The following is an 18,681-nucleotide window of genomic DNA, read 5'->3' as shown; positions in this document are numbered from 1 at the left end:
GAGGGCATCAAGAAAATTTCAGAAGACCTAAAATGTGACCTACAATGCTATTTAAAGCCTTAAATGGCTTAGGTGCAAGTTACTGACAAGGAATACAGTGGTGGAATATAGTGCAGAGTCACAGGAGGGAGGTGCTTTTTTTGACAAGGAGCAAAGAGACAACATAGCTTGGATTCTTTGGTAAGAAGGGTGAAGGTGAACCCCGCCTAGCAATTCACCAAGTGTATCTAGTAGTTATGTAGATCAGTGCTTTAGTCTGGCTAGATAAATGTTAGGCTGCAGAAACCAAATACTACACAAGGGATTTATTCAGTGTACAGTGTTACTTCGGTACACATCGTTAATTGGTTCCAGAAGGTGCGATGAGTACTAGAAAGGATGAGTCCTGAACAAATCATGTGATTTACCAATGACCCTTTGTTTCAGCCGGGAATAATTTTCTGTCTGTCCCTTTTCCTGTGTCAGCCACCTTCCCAGCATGGTCGACTTCCTGTCCGTTCTCCATAGCCATCCCCCTCTTCCTATCACAGCGTGTTGAGTACTAAATGAACACCAAGTACTGGACAACATTTTCACATCAAAATATGTTAAGTACCAAATTTGACAAGTTTTGAAGCAGTCAAGTACCGAGGTAACACTGTAGTTTCTTGATTATTGTTCACCTATAAACATTAATCTTGGAATCTGGACCACAGTTAAGATTGGCTTTCTACTCCTCAAAATATTGCTTAGCTTTTCTGTAGCCTCAAGGATTTTCCTCAGTCTGGCTTACTTAGCATACGATTGATTCTGTCTGCATTTTTAATGACTTGAAAATACTGTATCTTTCTTTCAGAAAATTATTGGTCCTTGTTACCAGGTCCGTTTTTAGAGCAAATAGTTCAAATGTTGAAGACGTATGTGTCAGCCATGTTGCCTTCTTATAACCTTTTTCCCAAAGACAAGACATGGATTGATATCCTCAAAGTGCTTAAAAAGCTGTATAAGGTATGTCTGGTGACTTGGAAGTGATTGTGGAGAGTTTGTACTACTTCTTGATATAAAATCCATGGCTTTTATCTATAAATAATTTTCTTCAAGGTCAACATGAAGGCTAAATGCCCACTGCAAATAAGTACCTTCTGCATAGATGAAATTCCTCAAAAAATTGACCTAGAAGATGATTTTTGGGAATGGGAGTTACATAAAGACAATGTAAGTATCATTTTACATGGTCTCTTGGCCTTGTGTAGAAGGAAGGTATTAGAGCTCATGAAGCTTGGACAGAGGTGAAATGTCTTTGCATATATATATAGTAACTGGAATATATTCTTGCTTTATTCACCATTTCTCCTCAGTTGAAAGTATTTTGGTCAAAAAACTTGGGTTAAAACATCGCACTAATCCATAATGTGGTTTGGTTTTTGCTTACCGTGTTGGAACAGAATAGAGTAATAGAATTGGAAGGGACCTTGGAGGATTTCAAGTCCAGCCCCCTGCCCAAGCAGGGAACCCTTACACCATTTCAGTCAAATGGCTATCCAATCTCTTCTTAAAATTGCCAGTGTTGGAGCATTCACAACTTCTGGAGGCAAGTTGTTCCGCTGATTAATTGTTCTCACTGTCAGGAAATTTCTCCTTATTTCTAGTTGGTTCTCTCCTTGATTAGTTTCTACCCATTGTTTCTTGTCCTGCCTTCAGGTGCTTTGGAGAATGGCTTGACTCCCTCTTTTTTTGTGGCAGGCCCTCAAGAATTGAACGCTACTATCATGTCACCCTTGGTCCTTCTGTTCACTAGACTAGATACACCCAGTTCCTCCAACCATTCTTCATACATTTTAATCTCCAGTCCATCTTCATTGCTCTTCTCTGCTCTCTTGCTAGAATCTCAACATCTTTATTTTTTAATATCATGGTAATCAAAACCGGATACAACACTCTAAGTGTGGTTTTAGCAAGGTGTTATAAAGTGGTACAAACAATTCATGCTTAGTAGACCTTGGATTGCGGTTTGTAAACTAGCAAATTCTTCAAACTAAGTTACTTTTAATCTGTTCAGTGTACTGCTACATAGCACACTGAGAACTTTCTTACCTTAGGGTTGACTTGAAAATCTGAGAACCGTGTGAGCAAGTACTTATAAAATGGCAGTGAGTTTGAGCAAGATAGTGCATAGAATAATTATCTAATGCATTTTATGAGAACAACATTTCATTGAACACAAATGGTATTATTAAATATCAATGTTTAAACCCCTTTTCCAAGACACTTTTAGATTGTTTCCCTGCAGTTCCCAATCCTATAATTTGCCTAAAGACACGCTTCCTATTTTTGCTAGATTTCTGGCTCATTTCACATGTAAACCAATGGATACACAACTGTATGCATGAAGGTTTTTTCTTGTGGAGTGTGGAGAAATTCTTTCTTTGCAAGAAGCTGTGGTTATTTCATGGCAAGGCTAGGATTGGTGTCAGAGCATGTGGCTTAATGAAGTGCTATAGTGTGTACAGTCCAGTTGTCAGCTTTCCCCCTACAGGCTGAACTAGAACCACTTAGAAAAATTAACAGGAAATTCAAGAGCTACAAATAAGTATTATTTCATGAGTTTCAAGAGAAAGCTCTCTACGAAGAAAACAGTATCAAACCTTCTTGTGTATCTTCCTTCTTCCCATCCTATCTAAGCAATTACTTGGCACTCTCTTTTGAGCAGTCTAGCCTGGCTCCATCTGTTTTTAGATTTCGCGTTGATTGGATCTGCTGTTGTGTTTTTATTGCAGTGTGAAAACTCGCAGATTTATTTTTTTAATGCTTGAACAGGGCTTTTCTCTGAGTACAGGTAATCATGAGCACAATTGAGCCCAAAGTTTCTGTTGTTAAGTGAGATATGTGTTAAGTGTGTTTTGCCCCTTTTCATCACATTTCATGCCAATTGTTAAAGGAATCACTGCAGTTAGTACCATGGTTGTTAAGTGAATCTGGCTTCCCCATTGATTTTGCTTATCAAAAGGTCGCAAAAGACGATCACATGACCTTGGGACACAGCAACAGTCATAACTATGAACCAATTGCCAGGTATCTGAATGTTGAACACACAGTCATGGGGCTGCTACAAAGGTCGTGAAAAATGGTCACAAGTCTCTTTTTCAGTGTTGTTGTAGCTTTGAACACTCACTGAATGAACTGTTGTAAGTCGAGGACTATCTATATCTGACATATTAGCCTGCCTAGGAGGTGAAATGGATGTTTTGCTGTGGAATTGTGAAAAGTTCTAAATTAGGGAATTGGGGAATGTGTGGTTTCTTCCTTCATAGAAATTATCTAATTGTGCCCAAGCATAAACATTTGCTTTGAGAGAGATGGTTCATTGTTTTTATTTTTGAGGCGAATTGGAAAACATTTGAATTCCACATTGAGTAGTTTAGCTGTTGCATAAGTTCTTACCAGAAAAGAACACACACACACACACAAAAGCATATTGATGCAGGTTGGGAAGCAAAGGGAGTTGGGAAGCGAAGAAGGTTTTATGAGATATTCTTTTGTTTCAAAAGATTTCTATTTTTTTCCCCTTGCAACATGCAGAATATGAAGACAGATTAATCTCTTTCTGCCATTTTCCTTTTGTCTACAATGTATCAACCAAAAGGAAAATACTTTATTATGGGTCCTCTGCTGTACAAGAGGTAAATAATCTTTAAATATATATATATGTGTGTATGTGATGTGATGTGATGTGAGCTTGCAGCTGCTTCTTCCTTTTAACTGCTAGTGGGGGTGTGACTTGATTGGGTGGGGGCTTGGCTGTGTCCTGATTGGGTGGGGGTGTGTTCTCATTGGTTGGGGGTTTGGCTGTGTTCTCATTGGTTGGGGGGTTGGCCGTGTTCTGATTGCTGGAGGTGTGTTCTAACTAGCAGTTAAAAGGAAGAAGCAGCTGCAAGCTCACATCACTCTGAGAAGCACAGAGCTGAAGACACAAGCCTGAAGATGATGAATGAGACTTCATCGAAACGTTGCCTAGATACTTCCAATCTTATGCGTGAGAAAACCCGGATTCCCCAACCATCCGTGCTGGCTATGGAATCCTGGGAATTGAGGTCCACACCTCTTAAAGTTGCCAAGGATTGACATTGGTCATTGAGCCCCTTTGTATCTTATGGATGAGGCCACCAAATTATTTGTTTATGTTTTCAGCATTCAAAATATGATATAGAATAACCTCCCCTCCCCCAGTAATCAGCAGTAATACGACCACAACTGAGCCCAAAATCTCTGTTGCTAAGTGAGACATTTGTTTAAGGACGTTTTGCCCCATTTTGACTTTTTCTTGCCACAATAGTTAAGTGAATCACTACAATTGTTAAGGGAATCACTGCAGTTGTTTAGTAACAAGGTTGTTCAGTGAATCTGGCTTCGTCATTGACTTTGCTTGTCAGAAGGTTGTAAAAGGTGATCACGTGACCCCTGGACATTGCAACCATCATCAATATGAGTCAATTGCCAGGCATCTGAATTTTGATCACGTGGCCATGGAGATGCTGTGATGCCAGAGGTGGTATTCAGCAGGTTCTGACCAGTTCTGGAGAACCGGTAGAGGAAATTTTGAGTAGTTCGGAGAACCGGCAAATACTGCCTCTGACTGGAGATTTTACAATATCCTTCCCCTGCCACGCCCACAGAATCAGTAGTACAAAAATTTGTATCCTGCCACTGTGTGATGGTCATAAGTGAGGAAAATGGTCACAAGTCACTTTTTCAGTGCCATTATAATTTTGAACAGTCACTAAATGAACTAGTGTTAAGTCGAGGATTACCTAACAACAGAAAGAAGCAAGCAAATAATGAATAATGCAGCAGCCTCCATGCAACCATTTTTCCTGCAGCTTTTCCTACAGTACTTTGGCCTCAGAAGCAGCTGTACATGGTACAATGTGTCTTGGACACTGGATGCAATGTAAAGATGGCTTGAATAAAATAAAGTTTCTTTTAAGGGCTCGATTTGGTTACCATTTAAGGAAGCTCCAAACCATATTTATTTTAGTTCATTCCCTACCATCTTTCCCTGTTAGCACTTTGAGAATGGAGATTTAAGTAAATGTCCCAAAGGTGCTTTTTTTCAAGAAGCAACTGGACTTCCTTGTTTTTCCTTTGAAGACGTTTTGCTTCTCATCCAAGAAGCTTCTTCAGCTCTGACTGGATGGTGGGAAACAGAAGGATTTGTTCTCCTTGCAGACAGCTGGTCATTTGTATCCTTTTTGTGAGTTGTTGAAGCCTGCAGCTCAAACTGAAGTGCAAATGGTTCCTGTTGTCTACAATTTATTCTGCAAATCCGTTCATACCCCTGCACCATTCAAAGGGTGTTCATCCCAAAGTGCATAGCTAAATGCCTATAGAGATTCTCAGTCATCCAGCTCATGGTTCTCCCAAAAGTGCTTTTTTCAAGAGGCAGCTGGGTTTTCTGTCAGAGCTGAAGAAGCTTCTTGGATGAGAAGCGAAATGTCTTCAAAAGAAAAACCAAAAAGCCCAGTTGCCTCTTGGGGAAAAAAGCACCTTTGGGAGAACCATGAGCTGGATGACTGAGAATCTCTATAGGCATTTAAGGAAATGGTTGACTGCTATTGGATTATTTGGGGACAAAATACTTCAATATAAACACCATAATCAGAATTGCCTTAAAAGAAGGTTTCCTTTGATTTGCTTACATTTCTTCTATGATTAAAATGTGAAAATTGTTTATTGGTTTTTATCTCTTTCCCCCCTGGACTTCTCCAGTTACTAAAAATAAAAGCTTGTTGTGAATTGGTCAACTGTTGGAGGCTGGGAAATAGTGACACTCCAGAACCCCCTGTGTTTATTCTGAAAGTGCGACGCCACTTTCTCCTTGAAGACACCTGGCACAAACTTAGTATATTGGAGGACTCCTACCTGAAAATGCACCTGCTGGTGAGCTATCTGTGGTCTGCTGATGCTGAGTTATCTGAGCTTTGAACCCGAGAACTCACTGGCATACCCTTCAAAATTAGGACTGCATTTTAAAAACTCTTATCTATTAAAAGTGTTTGTTTTACTCAGTATTTATTTATATCACAATTATACAGATAGTCCTCGACTTGCAATAACAACTGAACCTACAATTTCTGTTGCTAAATTGTTAAGTAACTTTTGTCTCATTTTATGACTTTTCTTGCTCCAGTTATAATTGTTAAGTTAGTAATAGTTATTAAGTGAATCTGGCTTCTCCCTTGGCTTGTCAGGAGATCGCAAAAAGGGGATCACATGACCCCCCCCCCCCAGGACACTGCGACCCTCATAAATGAAGGCCAGTTGCCAAGCAACTGAATTTTGATCACGTAACCATGGGGATGCTGCAATGGTCATAAATGTAGAAAATGGTCATTTTGAATGGTCATTTAATGGATGGTTGTAAGTCAAGGACTACCTGTATTTTGCCTTAATTCTAAGAAACTAGACACAATTTACAGGTTGAAGGTCAGCTCTAATTTTTCTGCACCTACCGTGTTTCTCCAACAATGCGGCCTCCACCAATAGGAAGGCCCAGCATGTTTTATTGGCATAAAATCAAATTAAGCCCCTCCCCCCAAATTAAGGCCTATATTAAACATGTGAAATGGGGGGAATGGCGGGGGGGGGGGCTTGCCATTAGGAAGTACTTTTATTGCATACCCGGATATGGTGCTGCCTGCGTTGGTGGGGCACTTCGTATCGGGAGACCTTCCGCCACCATTGCTTTCCCTTCTACCTTGCTGCCGCAGTGTTTAGAGCAATGCCGCGGCGTTTGGTGCAGCCATGCGTAGCCAGCCAGGGCTCCTCCCTGCAACCGGAGCCCGGCGGAGACACTTGGCTTCAGTCGCTCCTGTCGCCGCCTTCCCTTTGCCTTCGAAGGTAAAGCCAATTATTTTAAAAACGACGCCCTAGTACAACAAAACCTCCCCTGCCCGAGAGGGCAGCTCAACCCCATGTGGGGAGGCGAATCTCCCGGGGCTGCAGCGCAGGATTGGCCCACCCCGGGAGAAGCTCCCAGCTGCCATCCCTGCCTGGCACCAGGCAGAGCGCGAAGAGCTTCGCCTGGGGCGCCCAGCACAGCTGACAGGCGGGCCCTACTTCCCGGCAGCAGAGCTCTCACCAAGGCAGCGAGCGCCTCCCCGCCAGGCCCTCCGCTCATCCCACCAGGACCGCGCCGGAGCTGTGTGGGCTGGGCAGAGCTGGGAAAGCGAGCTGCGGTTGCGCGCCCACCTGCCAAGCGAAAGAGCCGGGCCAACCCAAGCTTGGCTTCCTTCCCAAGTCCCTCCAGCTCGAACCCAAAGGGGCCACCGGGAGAGGCTGCCCGAGGCAGTGATAGCGCCCACCCATTCGCGGACAGGGAGGCAAGGCGACGGCCTGTGCCGTGTCCTCCGAGCTGAGCCCCACCCTGTCAGCGCCTCTGCCTGATGCCCGTTCTGCTGCAGCATTTGGAGCTGCCGGCGCATTTGGAGATGCGTGGGGACGTGCTGGGCGAGGGGTGGAAAGGACGGGCGGCTTCGGGCTCTCTCCAACGGCCAGGGAAGCAGCGCTGCCATCACCTCGCCTCCCTGTCCGCAGATGGGTGGCGCTATCACTGCCTCGGGCAGCCTCTCCCGTGGCCCTTCGGGTTCGTGTGGAAGGACTTCGGAAGGAAGCCAAGCTCAGGTCGGCCCGACTCTTTTGCTTGGCAGACGCAGCGCGCACCCGCGGCTCGCTTCCTGGCTTTGCCCAACCCGCGCAGCTCTGGAGCGGCCCTGGCGGGATGAGCGGAGGGTCCGGCGGGGAGGCGCTCGCTGCCTTGGTGAGAGCTCTGCTGCCAGGAAGGAGGGCCCGCCTGTCAGCTGCACTGCGCCCCAGGCGAAGCTTTTGCGCTCTGCCCGGAGCCAGGCAGGGATGGTGGCTGGGCGCTTCTCCCAAGGTGGGCCGATCCTGTGCTGCGGCCGGGAGATTTGCCTCCCACATGGGCTGGGCTGCCCTCTCGGCAGGGAGGCTTTGTTGTAGTAGGGCGTCGTTTTTAAAATAATTGGCTTTACCTTCGAAGGCAAAGGGAAGGCGGCGACAGGAGCGCCTGAAGCCGAGTGTCTCTGCCAGGCTCCGGTTGCAGGGAGGAGCCCTGGCTGGCTGCACATGGCTGCACCAAACACCGCGGCGTTGGTCTAAATGCCATGGCAGCAAGGGAGAAGGGAAAGCAACGGTGACTGAAGGTGTCCCAATACGAAGTGCCTCACCAATGCCGAGGTCAACATCCAAGCTGTTGCCGCCTGCCCACCCGAGGATGCAAGGGGGGAAATTAAGTCACCCCCGAAAAGACGGCCTAGCCATTTTTTCGGAGGTCAAAAAAAAAAAAATAAGGCCCAGCCTTATTTTGTGAGAAACACCGTAACAGCGGTGGAATAGCTTGGCTAAGTGGTGGGTCCAAAATCAGCCAATGAGTTCAAAGAATATGAAATCCTTTTGACCTGCAAATTCAGAGCTTTTTTGCTATTTACGAAAGGAATTCAACATTTTTCAGCTTTCTTTCTCTGAAGAAGGATGTTTGCGTTTCAATTTTTTGAACTACTTTTCCTTCTTTACTTGTTTTGGCAGGTTCAATTTGAAAATGAAATGCCTGATTATGGAGATCTAGGTTACCTGGTGGAATTCTTTTCAGAGGTGTTTGAGAAGGTGGTGCAGCCAGAATATGGGATGTTTATGTATTGTGAATCCACTTCCCCAATGTGGTTTCCTCCCAAGGTAAGTTTATCAGACCCAGTTCCAGTTCAAATGAACTCAATTCATCAAGATGATACCTATCAACTCTGCCCCCATCAACCCAAGATGGGATATTGGATCTTAATTTGGTGGGGGGGGATATGTGCAAGTTTGATTTGTGAAGTTCTACACCTGGTCTTTTGTTCATTGAAAAAATAATCTGGGAAACGTCAAATACTTTTGCAATCCCAATACTCTTGACCTCCCAAAGTGTGGGAAAGATGCTTTAGGGATTATAAAACTTAAGCTGAGTGAAAGGAAGTATTTAGCCACTCTGCAATTTGCACATTGATAGAGAGCACTAGTTTGAAAGTAAGTTTTCTCATGATGTGATCATGAGAAAATGAGTATTGATGTGATCATGAGATCATGAGTATTAGGTGGCCTAATACTACTCTTCATTTTACTAGGCTGTTTATCCCAATGTAGAAACATGTCCTTTTAAATACTGCAAAGGTAATCTGTATTTCTTCTCATTGTTGTGGTGATGTTTTCTTGCTGTTTCGTTCTTGCAGCCTTCTGTGGAGAAGAATAAATATTTCCTGTTTGGTATTCTCTATGGGCTTTCAATGGCTAACGGAGTCACTGCCTACATACCCTTCCCACTTGCTGTCTTTAAAAAGCTGCTTAACAAGAAGCCAACTCTCAGTGATGTGAAAGAGCTAAGCCCTGTGCTAGGAAGGTAAACGTTCTATCCACTTACTAGGGACACTGGGTCTTAACTGATTTTATCCAGTCATTGCACTCCCCCTACAACTTACAAAACCATGTTTCTGTTTCAAAGAATGTACCAAAAGTAATGGAATCCTAACATTTGAATGTGGGTTAAGATGACTTAGCCAAGGTGTAGAGATCAGCAAATCATTTGTCGTTTCTCCCCTCATCCCTTCTGCAGTAGGCAGCTTCTCTTGATTTGAGTTGTCATAATGGAATAACCTAGATTAGAACTCGTGGCATCATGTTGCTGTCACATGACGTTTCGTGATGTTTTTCCCTTCGCGGAAATGGGATGGGCATGGCCTGCACGTAAAGCATCCAGCTCGCAGGCCCCCAGTTTGACACCCCTGGAGTAGAAGATCCCCAGTTACATAGCTGTAATGGCTGACAGAGAAAGTGTTCTCTACGCATAACAAAAGGCAAGAAGTCCATCTTCTAGTCTAGGTGAAGGGAAAGATTGAGATCTATCTGCTTTTTTCTCTTTATGGGGCCTCCTTAGACTCCCATCTCTCTATTAGTATGGAAGTAATTCATTAAATGTCCTTCAAAAGAACCAGCTTTTTACTCTCTGCAAGCAGAGATTTTTTCCCAATTTTTCTGCAGAAGCAAGGATAATAAGCCACAGGTTTATGACAAACGTATTTATTCTAAAACAAGTCTACAAATACAGTAGCCACCACACACTTCTTCTGAACTGTCTAGGACGGGGGGGTCAAGCCCAATTTCATTGAGGGCCGCATCAGGGTTGTGATTGACCTTGGGGGGAAGGGGAGGGGGCATGGCCAGGGTGGGCGTGGCCAGCTTGACATCACTTGTATTAGGGGGTGCCTGTGGTGGCCCGAGCGCGGCCCTCCTGAGCTCCGTTATCACTGGCAGAGGCACCGTGGGTCGTCCTTTGCTATTTCCAGGGCAGCCACGTGGGCCAGACCTAAGCACCCCCCGGGCCTTGAGTTTGACACCTCTGGTCTCGGAGAAGGAATGTTCTCTTTTGCCCAATGTAGCTGGTGTCTCAGCCTAGTTTAGTAAATCCCAGTACGACCCAAATCCCAATAGAAGCATGTCCCCTTTAAAATTGGATACACCATTTGGCCTGGGAAGAGAGCTTAGTTTTTAAAACTAGCTTACTTTTTAAAATGATCTGGATGCAAAGGTTTTTCTGGAACAGTCATACAAATATCTTCTCAGTATCTTCTCACCAAATACTTGACTATCTGGATCAAGCCAACCTAGCTCCATTCTAGCTCCATCACTAGATACGATGACTCAAAAGAGACAAGCTTGAGTCTATTCATGGTTGCATGGACCAGTCTGGAGATCTTGTTCATGTCCTCAGGCTTATAAAAATATGAAACCACTCCAGCCATGTATTTTTGATTGGCACTGTTTTAATATCTGCTGAAAGAACTAAATATAATATTTTATTTTCTATTTCCTTTTGTTATCAAGAAATTTGCAGACAGTTCTTGAGTATGAACATGATGACCTTGAAGACATGTTTCAGCTATGTTACTCTGTGAGTATCCTGCATTCTTTCACGATGCCTCCTCAAATGCTTAAAAACCTGGAGTAGAGGCTAAAAATGGAAGAAATCCACAGCTTGTAAAATCAATTAAAAGGTGGAAACGTTTATCTTGTTGTGGCTGAACAAATAAGCTGGAATAAATAGGAGGAGGATGCTAGAGACATCATTCTGAATCTTGTGTTGAGAAGAAGAGGGTCTTCCGGGGTGTGGTCAGAAATGTCAAGATGGCATCAATGATAGTTTAGTGATGTGGTGGCCTAGAGGTGGAGCTCTTGCCTCACAATCAGGAGGCTGTGAGTTCGATCCTAGGTAGAGGCAGATATTTCTCTCTCTGGGCACAATGAGAATATATCTGCTGAACAAAACTCCCCATTGGCGACAGGAAGGGCATCCGGCCAGTAAACACCCAGCTCCATTCAGTTGCCCAGACTCCATCCCACAAGGGATTATGAGGTCATTAAAAGAAAATGGTGATCAATGATGGTTTAGTCCAAGCCCAGCTTGGGTTTTTTAAAATGTATTTTAATGGGGTTTTTTTTCAACTTTTTTTTTAACCACATCCTGCAGACACACTTGGGCCCTCCAGAGAAGAATCACTAAAGGCTGAAATCTCATTCACACATTAAGTCATAAGATGATTTGTTTATAGTTGATATGCTATGTGAATGGAATCCATTTGAATGTGGGTTAAGATGACTTTATGGTTCACAACCTTGGTATACAGTTTGATTGTTGTCTGAGTCTCCTTAGTTATTCGGTAAAACACAGTTATGGGAAACCATGGCTTCGGACCATGTGTGAACCAGCCAAAGCATTATTCATACTGCTTCATTGGCTGAAACTACTGATGCCAACTATTCCACATAAATAGAAAGTTTTGACACTGTTCAGTGCGGAAATTATACTAATACATTGACTTTAGCTTTAACAGTTTTACTTAACACGCAACAACTTTATTTTTCAGATTTCCTGGGACAGCATGGATGTAGACTTGATTGAAAATGGCATTTCGACAGCTGTAAACAATGCCAATAAGTATGTGTCAATGACTCTTAAAATGACCTCTCCAAAGGTGCTTTGTTAGAGCTCAGATGATCCCCACCCACAATGACCAATGATGTTAGAAGTAATGGGGGATGATATTAATGCACCATGTAGGAATCGGATAATTTCTTAAACTTTCAGTTACTGCTATCCCCAAACTTCTTGAATTTCTGTGGGATTGTTAAAAATTTCTTTAGATCTAAACTACAGGTAGTTTATTAGTTATGATCACTCACTCACTCACAACAGTTCAAAATTTCCAATTGTTTTGGACAAGAGGAACTTCTGACACAAAGTTGTGGCTTTGTATCCCTGTGGTCATGTGACCGTGATCCTTTTGGTACAAAGACCTCCAGTCTCAACTAATTCTTGTAAATATCAATAATAATAATAATAATAATAATAATAATAATAATAATAATAATAATAATAATAATAATAATAATAATAATTTATTACATTAACAAATAAATGTAAACATAGTTTTAGATTTATGAGCAATGCTAACCGAATTTCCCCAAAAGAGATCTGATTCTGAACCCTGATAAATTTATTTAAAGGCCAAGAATTTGACCTTCTTGAAAAAAAAATCGGCTTATTTTCTACTTTTTAAAGGAAAGACTTTGTTGACAAATATGTGGATTACATATTCAACAAATCAGTGGATGATGTTTTCAGTGAGTTCAAGAGAGGATTTTACAAAGGCCTGGATGAACAGCTAGTTGGCATCTTTGAGCCTGAACAACTGATGGAAGTGGCAATTGGAAATGCCAAGTATGACTGGGATTTGTGCGAAAAGGTAAGTGGATGGAGAGATGTTTTTTATGAGAAGGACCCTTATGAGCAGATCATGATTGGAGGAATGGAACTATGCCATTAGCTACAGCATAATTTTCAATTGGCATGGGTAGGGTTTGGTAAATGGAATTAATTTTTCTCCGTCACAACTCTCCTAGCTTATCAAATAAGTGGATGATAGAATTGCTTGGATGACATTTAGGAGTTTGAAGCATGGTTGCAGATAAAGTTACTAAAGCCTCTTTCTTTCTCTTTTCTTTTTCTTCTTCTTTCCTTCCTTCCATACATTCTTCACTTTTCTTTTGCTTCCCATCTCACTGTTCAAGTGACTTTTGAGTGTCTTATATAGTTTATTGTTTATTATATAGCTTATTGTTTATTCTTATTGTTTCTTGATTTTCCCCCCATTGTTTATTATTCCTGCATTGAAGAATGCTGTGTATTCGGGTATATACAGCCCAACGCACCCAACTATAAAGATGTTCTGGGAAGTTTTCCATGAGCTGAGTTTGGAGGATAAAAAACATTTTCTGGGTAAGTATCTAAATGCAAGTACGTCACTGTTTTTCTAAAGATCTTGAAGGTGAATTTCTTTCTGTGTTATGAGCTGTTCTGAATGTCAGCAGAAGGCATTCATATCTCTCCAAAAGCTTCTTTTAATGCAGATAGTCAAGGAATTGAAATGATAATTGAGAAGCAACTCTATACAGGTAGTCCTTGACTTACAACAGTTTGTTTAGTCACGGTTCAAAGTTATGATATTGAACAAAGTGACTCATGACCAATTTTCACACTTATGATCGTTGCAGCATCCCCACGGTCATGGGATTTACAATTGGATGCTTGACAATGGCTTCATATTTATGACAGTCGCAGTATCCCGATAAGCACAGTTGGTGTGGGAAACCAGATTCAATTAACAACTGTGTTACTCATTTAACAACTGCAGAGATTCACTTAACAAATGTGGCAAGGAAAGTTGTAAAATGGCGCAAAACTCACTTATCAAATTTCTCACTTAACAACATATATTTTCGGCTCAATTGTGATCCTAAGTTGGGGGCTACCTGTCCATTCCATTCGTAACCGAAGGATTTTTAGGAGTGAATCTCGTACCTTGAACGGGATCACTCCCTTCTTTCACCCATGCATTTCTTAATCCAATGCAAGGCTCATTAAGCACACATGAGGTATTTCAGGGTGGGGAAGGCCATGGGAGGGGGCTAGTGATGGAACAGGCCATCTGCCTAAGACCACCCAAAGCATCCCTTCTCTTCTCTTTGCTGATGATGTAAAGCTGTTCAATACCACAGACAATACTGCTACCCTTCAAAAAGATCTTGACTATGTATCAGAATGGTTAAACAAATGGCAACTTCAAATCTCAACAAATAAATGCTCTGTCTTACATACTGGCAAAAAAATCAGAAAATAAAATACAAGCTGAATAGTCAAGACCTTGTTGATGATCCAAGCTCTGTAAAGGACCTTGGAGTACTCATCTCTAATGATCTAGAGCCCACTGTAACTACATAGCCAAAAAGGCATTAAGAGTTGTTATCCCAATCCTATGTAGCTTTTTCTCTGGTAATATTACACTAATGACTAGAGCATACAAAACATTTGCTAGACCAATACTCGAATACAGCTCATGAGTCTGGAACTCACATTACATATCTGATATTAGCACAGTTGAGAAAGTCCAGAAATATTTCACAAGAAGAGTTCTCCACTCCTCTACTCATTGTAGAATACCTTATGCCATCAGACTTGAAATTCTAGACCTAGAAAACCTTGAATTACACCGTCTTTGGGCTGATCTTAGTATGGTATATAAAATCATACATTGCAATGACTTACCTGTCAATGAATACTTCAGCTTCAACCATAACAACACAAGAGCACACAATAGATACAAACTCAAGGTTAACCACACCAAACTTGATTGCAGGAAATATGACTTCAGCAACAGAGTGGTCAATGCCTGGAATACTCTACCTGACTCTGTGGTTTCTTCCACAAACCCCAAAAACTTTAACCTGTCTACTATTGACCTCACCCCTTTCCTAAGAGGTCTGTAGGGGTCGTGCATAAGCGCACCAGCGTGCCTACCGTCCCTGTCCTATTGTTTCTTTTATTTTTCTTATATGTACCCAATTTCATGTATTCATAACTATGTATATACTTATATCTATTATCTTGTAAGCGATTGACAAATTAAAATAAATAAAATAAATAAAAAATAAATTTTGGCCATCATCATGCCAGGCGAGACCTCTGGATGGAGCTTCTGAGGGGTGGATCTGCCCCTCAGAAGCTCCAGTTTGGCCGGCATCGTGCCAGGTAAGGCCTCTGGATGCCAGCATATCATCTTTTGGGGGGCAATATTATCCTATAGTCAAAGAATCTCATGTTCTTAGATCTGTCTGTGGTCCCCCTCATATTCTGTGTCTAACTGATGATTTCTCATACTTCTAGTGTTTTTGGCAGGAAATGACAGGATCCCTGTGACAGGAATGGAACCTTGGAAGATTTATCCACATTACTTGCCCTCAGAGGATCTTATCCCTGGGGCTGGCATCTGTTTTCATCTTTTATTTCTGCCAGTTTACTCAACAAAACAAAAACTGAAAGAGAAGCTTCTTCAAGCGATCAGCCACAATCGTGGCTTTGGCAGATTTGTGCCCAGAGTCTGAAACAGGAGCTTGAATAAGATGCCACCTTGGAAGCGGTAGCCTTCTTTGACCTCAGATGGGAGAACAAGATTGTCACAAGGGATTTTGGTTAGATGACTGTTCAGTGATTTTCTTGCTTCATTAAGAAATAAAGCGATCCTGTAGTACTTTGAAAATATGCTGCTTTATCTAATTAACCACGTAATTAGATTGAGTTAATATGTTCTTTTTAATGATGTAAAAGCAAGCAGTTGAGGTTATATGTTATTATCTTATGCTACTGCACCAGTCGGACGCCAATGCCTTTTCTATTTCTTTTCCCCTTTCCCCTACACTTTTTTTTTTTTTCCTCTCCCCACCCCCATTTTCCCATTATTTTCATTTTTCTTTGTATTTCTGTATTTTATAGTTTGATAAAGTAATAAAAAAATTGAACCCTAAAGAAAGAAGCCTTACCTCAGGTTGTTGTTGCTAAATACAATGTGTGTGTGTGTGTGTGTGTGTGTGTGTGTGACCTTCTCATCTCTGATTTAGTAGTGAAAGAGCAGACATATGTTATCCATATATCTGAGTGGCAAAGAAAGGGATTTGGGGACATTTGCCATGCTGGGTTTCAGGTGTATGGCAGCTTCACAAAGGGCCAGGGGCTGCCTCTCCATCAAAGCTGAGCCGCCTCATGGTGATACCCAGTGGGAAGGAAGACTGAACTCAGCGCTGGGAGAAATCTTGGGGTGAAGGAGCCAGAAACCAAGGATCCAAACATGCCATGCTCTTCTGTTGGGGACAGCTACGGGCAGCTGGGCTTGAGCAAGGAAGCCGGTTCCTCCTCCATGATCCTCCAGTGGTCGGCAGGCAAGAAGTGATCCTAGTGGCTTGCGGGGAGTAGGACACACTGCTGCTCCTTGCTGACGGGAGCCTAGCTTCTTCGGAGACAACGCCCAGGCATTATGAAGTGGAATTAACACTTCATGTGAACTTGATTCTATCCCTCTGTTTATGCAGCATAGGACTGTTGGCTTTTTTGGCAGCTGCTGCACACTGCTGGCTCATATTTAAATGGTCGTCCACTAGGACTACCAAGATCCCTCTCACAGTTACTACTGTTGAGCAAGGTAGCACGTATGCTGTACCTGTGCATTTTGTTTTTCTTGCCTAGATGTAGACATGTTTTTCATCACTGAATTTCATTTTGTTAGCAAGTGCCCAATGTCCAAGCCTGTCAAGATCATTCTGTATCTTAAGCCTATCATCTGGAGTGTTGGTTATTCCTGCTAGTTTGGTGCTGTTTGCAAATTTGATGAGTTCCCCATCTATCCCCTCATCCAAATCATTGGTGAAGACGTTGAGGAGTACTGGGCCTAAAACAGAGCTTTGGGGTACCCCACTGCATACTCCCCTCCATGTAGATGCAATTCCATTGAGGACTACACGTTGAGTGCGGTTGGTCAGCTAGTTACAAACCCATCGGGTGGTGATGCTGTCTAACCCACATTTTTCTATTTTATCAAGTAGTAGGTTATGATCTACTTCAGTGGTGGGATTCAAAAAATTTTACTACCAGTTCTGTAGGCATGGCTTGGTGGGTGTGGCAAGGGAAGGATACTGTAAAATCTCCAGTCAGAGGTGATATTTGCCGGGTCTCTGCACTACTCAAAATTTCCACTACTAGTTCTCCAGAACTGGTCAGAACCTGCTGAATACCACCTCTGGTCTACTTTATCAAATGCCTTACTGAAGTTCAAGTAAATATATCAACGACATTCTTCTGGTCCACTAATTTTGTCACTTTGTCAAAGAATGCAATAAGATCAGCCTGGCATGATCTGTTTTTGACAAATCCATATTGGCTTTTGGTTATTACTTTGTTTGCTTCTAGGTGCTTGCTGATTCATTGCTTGATTATCTTTTCCAGAATCTTCTCTAGTATTGAGGTCAGGCTGATAGGTCTGTCGTTTCAGGAATCTATTTTTTTCTCCTTTTGGGAACTACATTAGCTGCCAGTCCTCTGGCAGTTCCCCGGTGCTCCCGGATCTTTGAAAGATATAGTTCAGTGGTTCTGAGACCTCGTCTGCCAGTTCCTTCAGAACCTTGGGTGTAATCAGGGGTGGGATGCAAATATTTTCATTACTGGTTCTGTGGGCGTGGTTAGCTGGGCTTGGCTAGCTGGGCGTGGCCATGTGACGGTGGGCGTGGCTTTTTTTTTTGCAGCACCCCCCCCCCGTGCTCTTTTTTGTGTGTGTGTCTCCTGGGCCTCATGCATCATGCCAGGTGAGTTTTTGCTCCCAGGACCAGTTGGCAAAAAACTGAGCACGGGAGCGCTCAAATAGCAACCTCCCCCACACAATCTTTTTTGCCTCCTGGCCCTCAGGGAAGCCCCCTGGGTGAAGCAGTAAGACAGCAAGGGGGATCCTGGCACAGCTGATCATCAGAACAATTGATTGTCAGGAGGAAAAAATAAATAAATACCCATTCAGCTGAACCAGTAGCTTTTTTTTTTTTTTTTTTAACTACCGGTTCACTCGAACTGAGCCGAACCAGGCCGAACCGGTAGAATACCACAATTGGGTGTCATCCATCTGGTCCTGGTGATTTGAACTCATCTAGGGTAGACAGGTGTTCACTTACCATTTTCTTCCCTATTTTAACTTGTGTTCCTGATCTGTTTTTTGTGGTGCTGTTTTTGATGGGTTGGACTGTTTTTTCCCTTTGTGTAAAGACAGATGCAAGGACAGATACAATATGTAGAGGAAGTGAGTTGGCAGGTTCTGGGCACACATGTATATCTCTCACAAACAAACAAAAAATACTCTCATATCAGTTGGAAATAAATTGCACATTGTAGCTGTAGGAGAAATCAGTTAAATAAATTGCATCTGTTTTTGTATCATTAATTGGTTTGAATTATTGTGGCTACACCCTAAGCTTTATCTTGCTTTCCAAATAAAATTATGCTTTCACATGTCCTGAAGGGCAGTATTGCAGTGGTTTTGTTACAAATTTAAGTGATTCCTTTTTATGTTTCTGCTTATGTGAAATGTTCATGTATGCTTGCCACAACTGACAGGAAAGCAACTGATGCTAATCTAAAAAGAACATACATCTTTGTAATAATCAGATGTACTTCGGCTAATTTTCCATCCACAGAAATCTAAATCAAGATAATTCAAGTAACTATTTTGC

The 18,681-nt window shown here is 42.4% G+C and overlaps 1 protein-coding gene and 1 pseudogene across 1 annotated transcript in view; both read left to right on the top strand.

Moving 5' to 3' along the window:
* LOC113415288 (putative E3 ubiquitin-protein ligase HERC6) overlaps nucleotides 1–15,944 on the top strand; it is a 37,870-nt gene extending 21,926 nt beyond the window's left edge. Inside the window, exons 13-24 of the mRNA XM_087962595.1 lie at nucleotides 836–987; nucleotides 1,081–1,268; nucleotides 2,757–2,815; nucleotides 3,559–3,659; nucleotides 5,746–5,916; nucleotides 8,581–8,727; nucleotides 9,261–9,427; nucleotides 10,909–10,975; nucleotides 11,949–12,019; nucleotides 12,644–12,827; nucleotides 13,258–13,360; nucleotides 15,305–15,944. Of these exons, the coding sequence (XP_087818721.1) occupies nucleotides 836–987; nucleotides 1,081–1,268; nucleotides 2,757–2,815; nucleotides 3,559–3,659; nucleotides 5,746–5,916; nucleotides 8,581–8,727; nucleotides 9,261–9,427; nucleotides 10,909–10,975; nucleotides 11,949–12,019; nucleotides 12,644–12,827; nucleotides 13,258–13,360; nucleotides 15,305–15,522 (1,628 nt within the window). The 3' untranslated portion in view covers nucleotides 15,523–15,944. The remainder of the gene's footprint in view (nucleotides 1–835; nucleotides 988–1,080; nucleotides 1,269–2,756; nucleotides 2,816–3,558; nucleotides 3,660–5,745; nucleotides 5,917–8,580; nucleotides 8,728–9,260; nucleotides 9,428–10,908; nucleotides 10,976–11,948; nucleotides 12,020–12,643; nucleotides 12,828–13,257; nucleotides 13,361–15,304) is intronic.
* Nucleotides 15,945–16,262: 318 nt separating this feature from the next.
* Nucleotides 16,263–16,936, top strand: LOC148130662 (uncharacterized; annotated as a pseudogene).
* Nucleotides 16,937–18,681: the final 1,745 nt, after the last annotated feature.

The sequence above is a fragment of the Notechis scutatus genome, chromosome 4 (genome assembly GCF_049901735.1).
Source record: "Notechis scutatus isolate UNSWTSFEM ecotype Mainland chromosome 4, rNotScu1.2, whole genome shotgun sequence".
Lineage (NCBI taxonomy): Eukaryota > Metazoa > Chordata > Lepidosauria > Squamata > Elapidae > Notechis > Notechis scutatus.
Note: the sequence above shows the minus strand (reverse complement) of the source record. Positions and strands in the feature narration are given on the sequence as shown.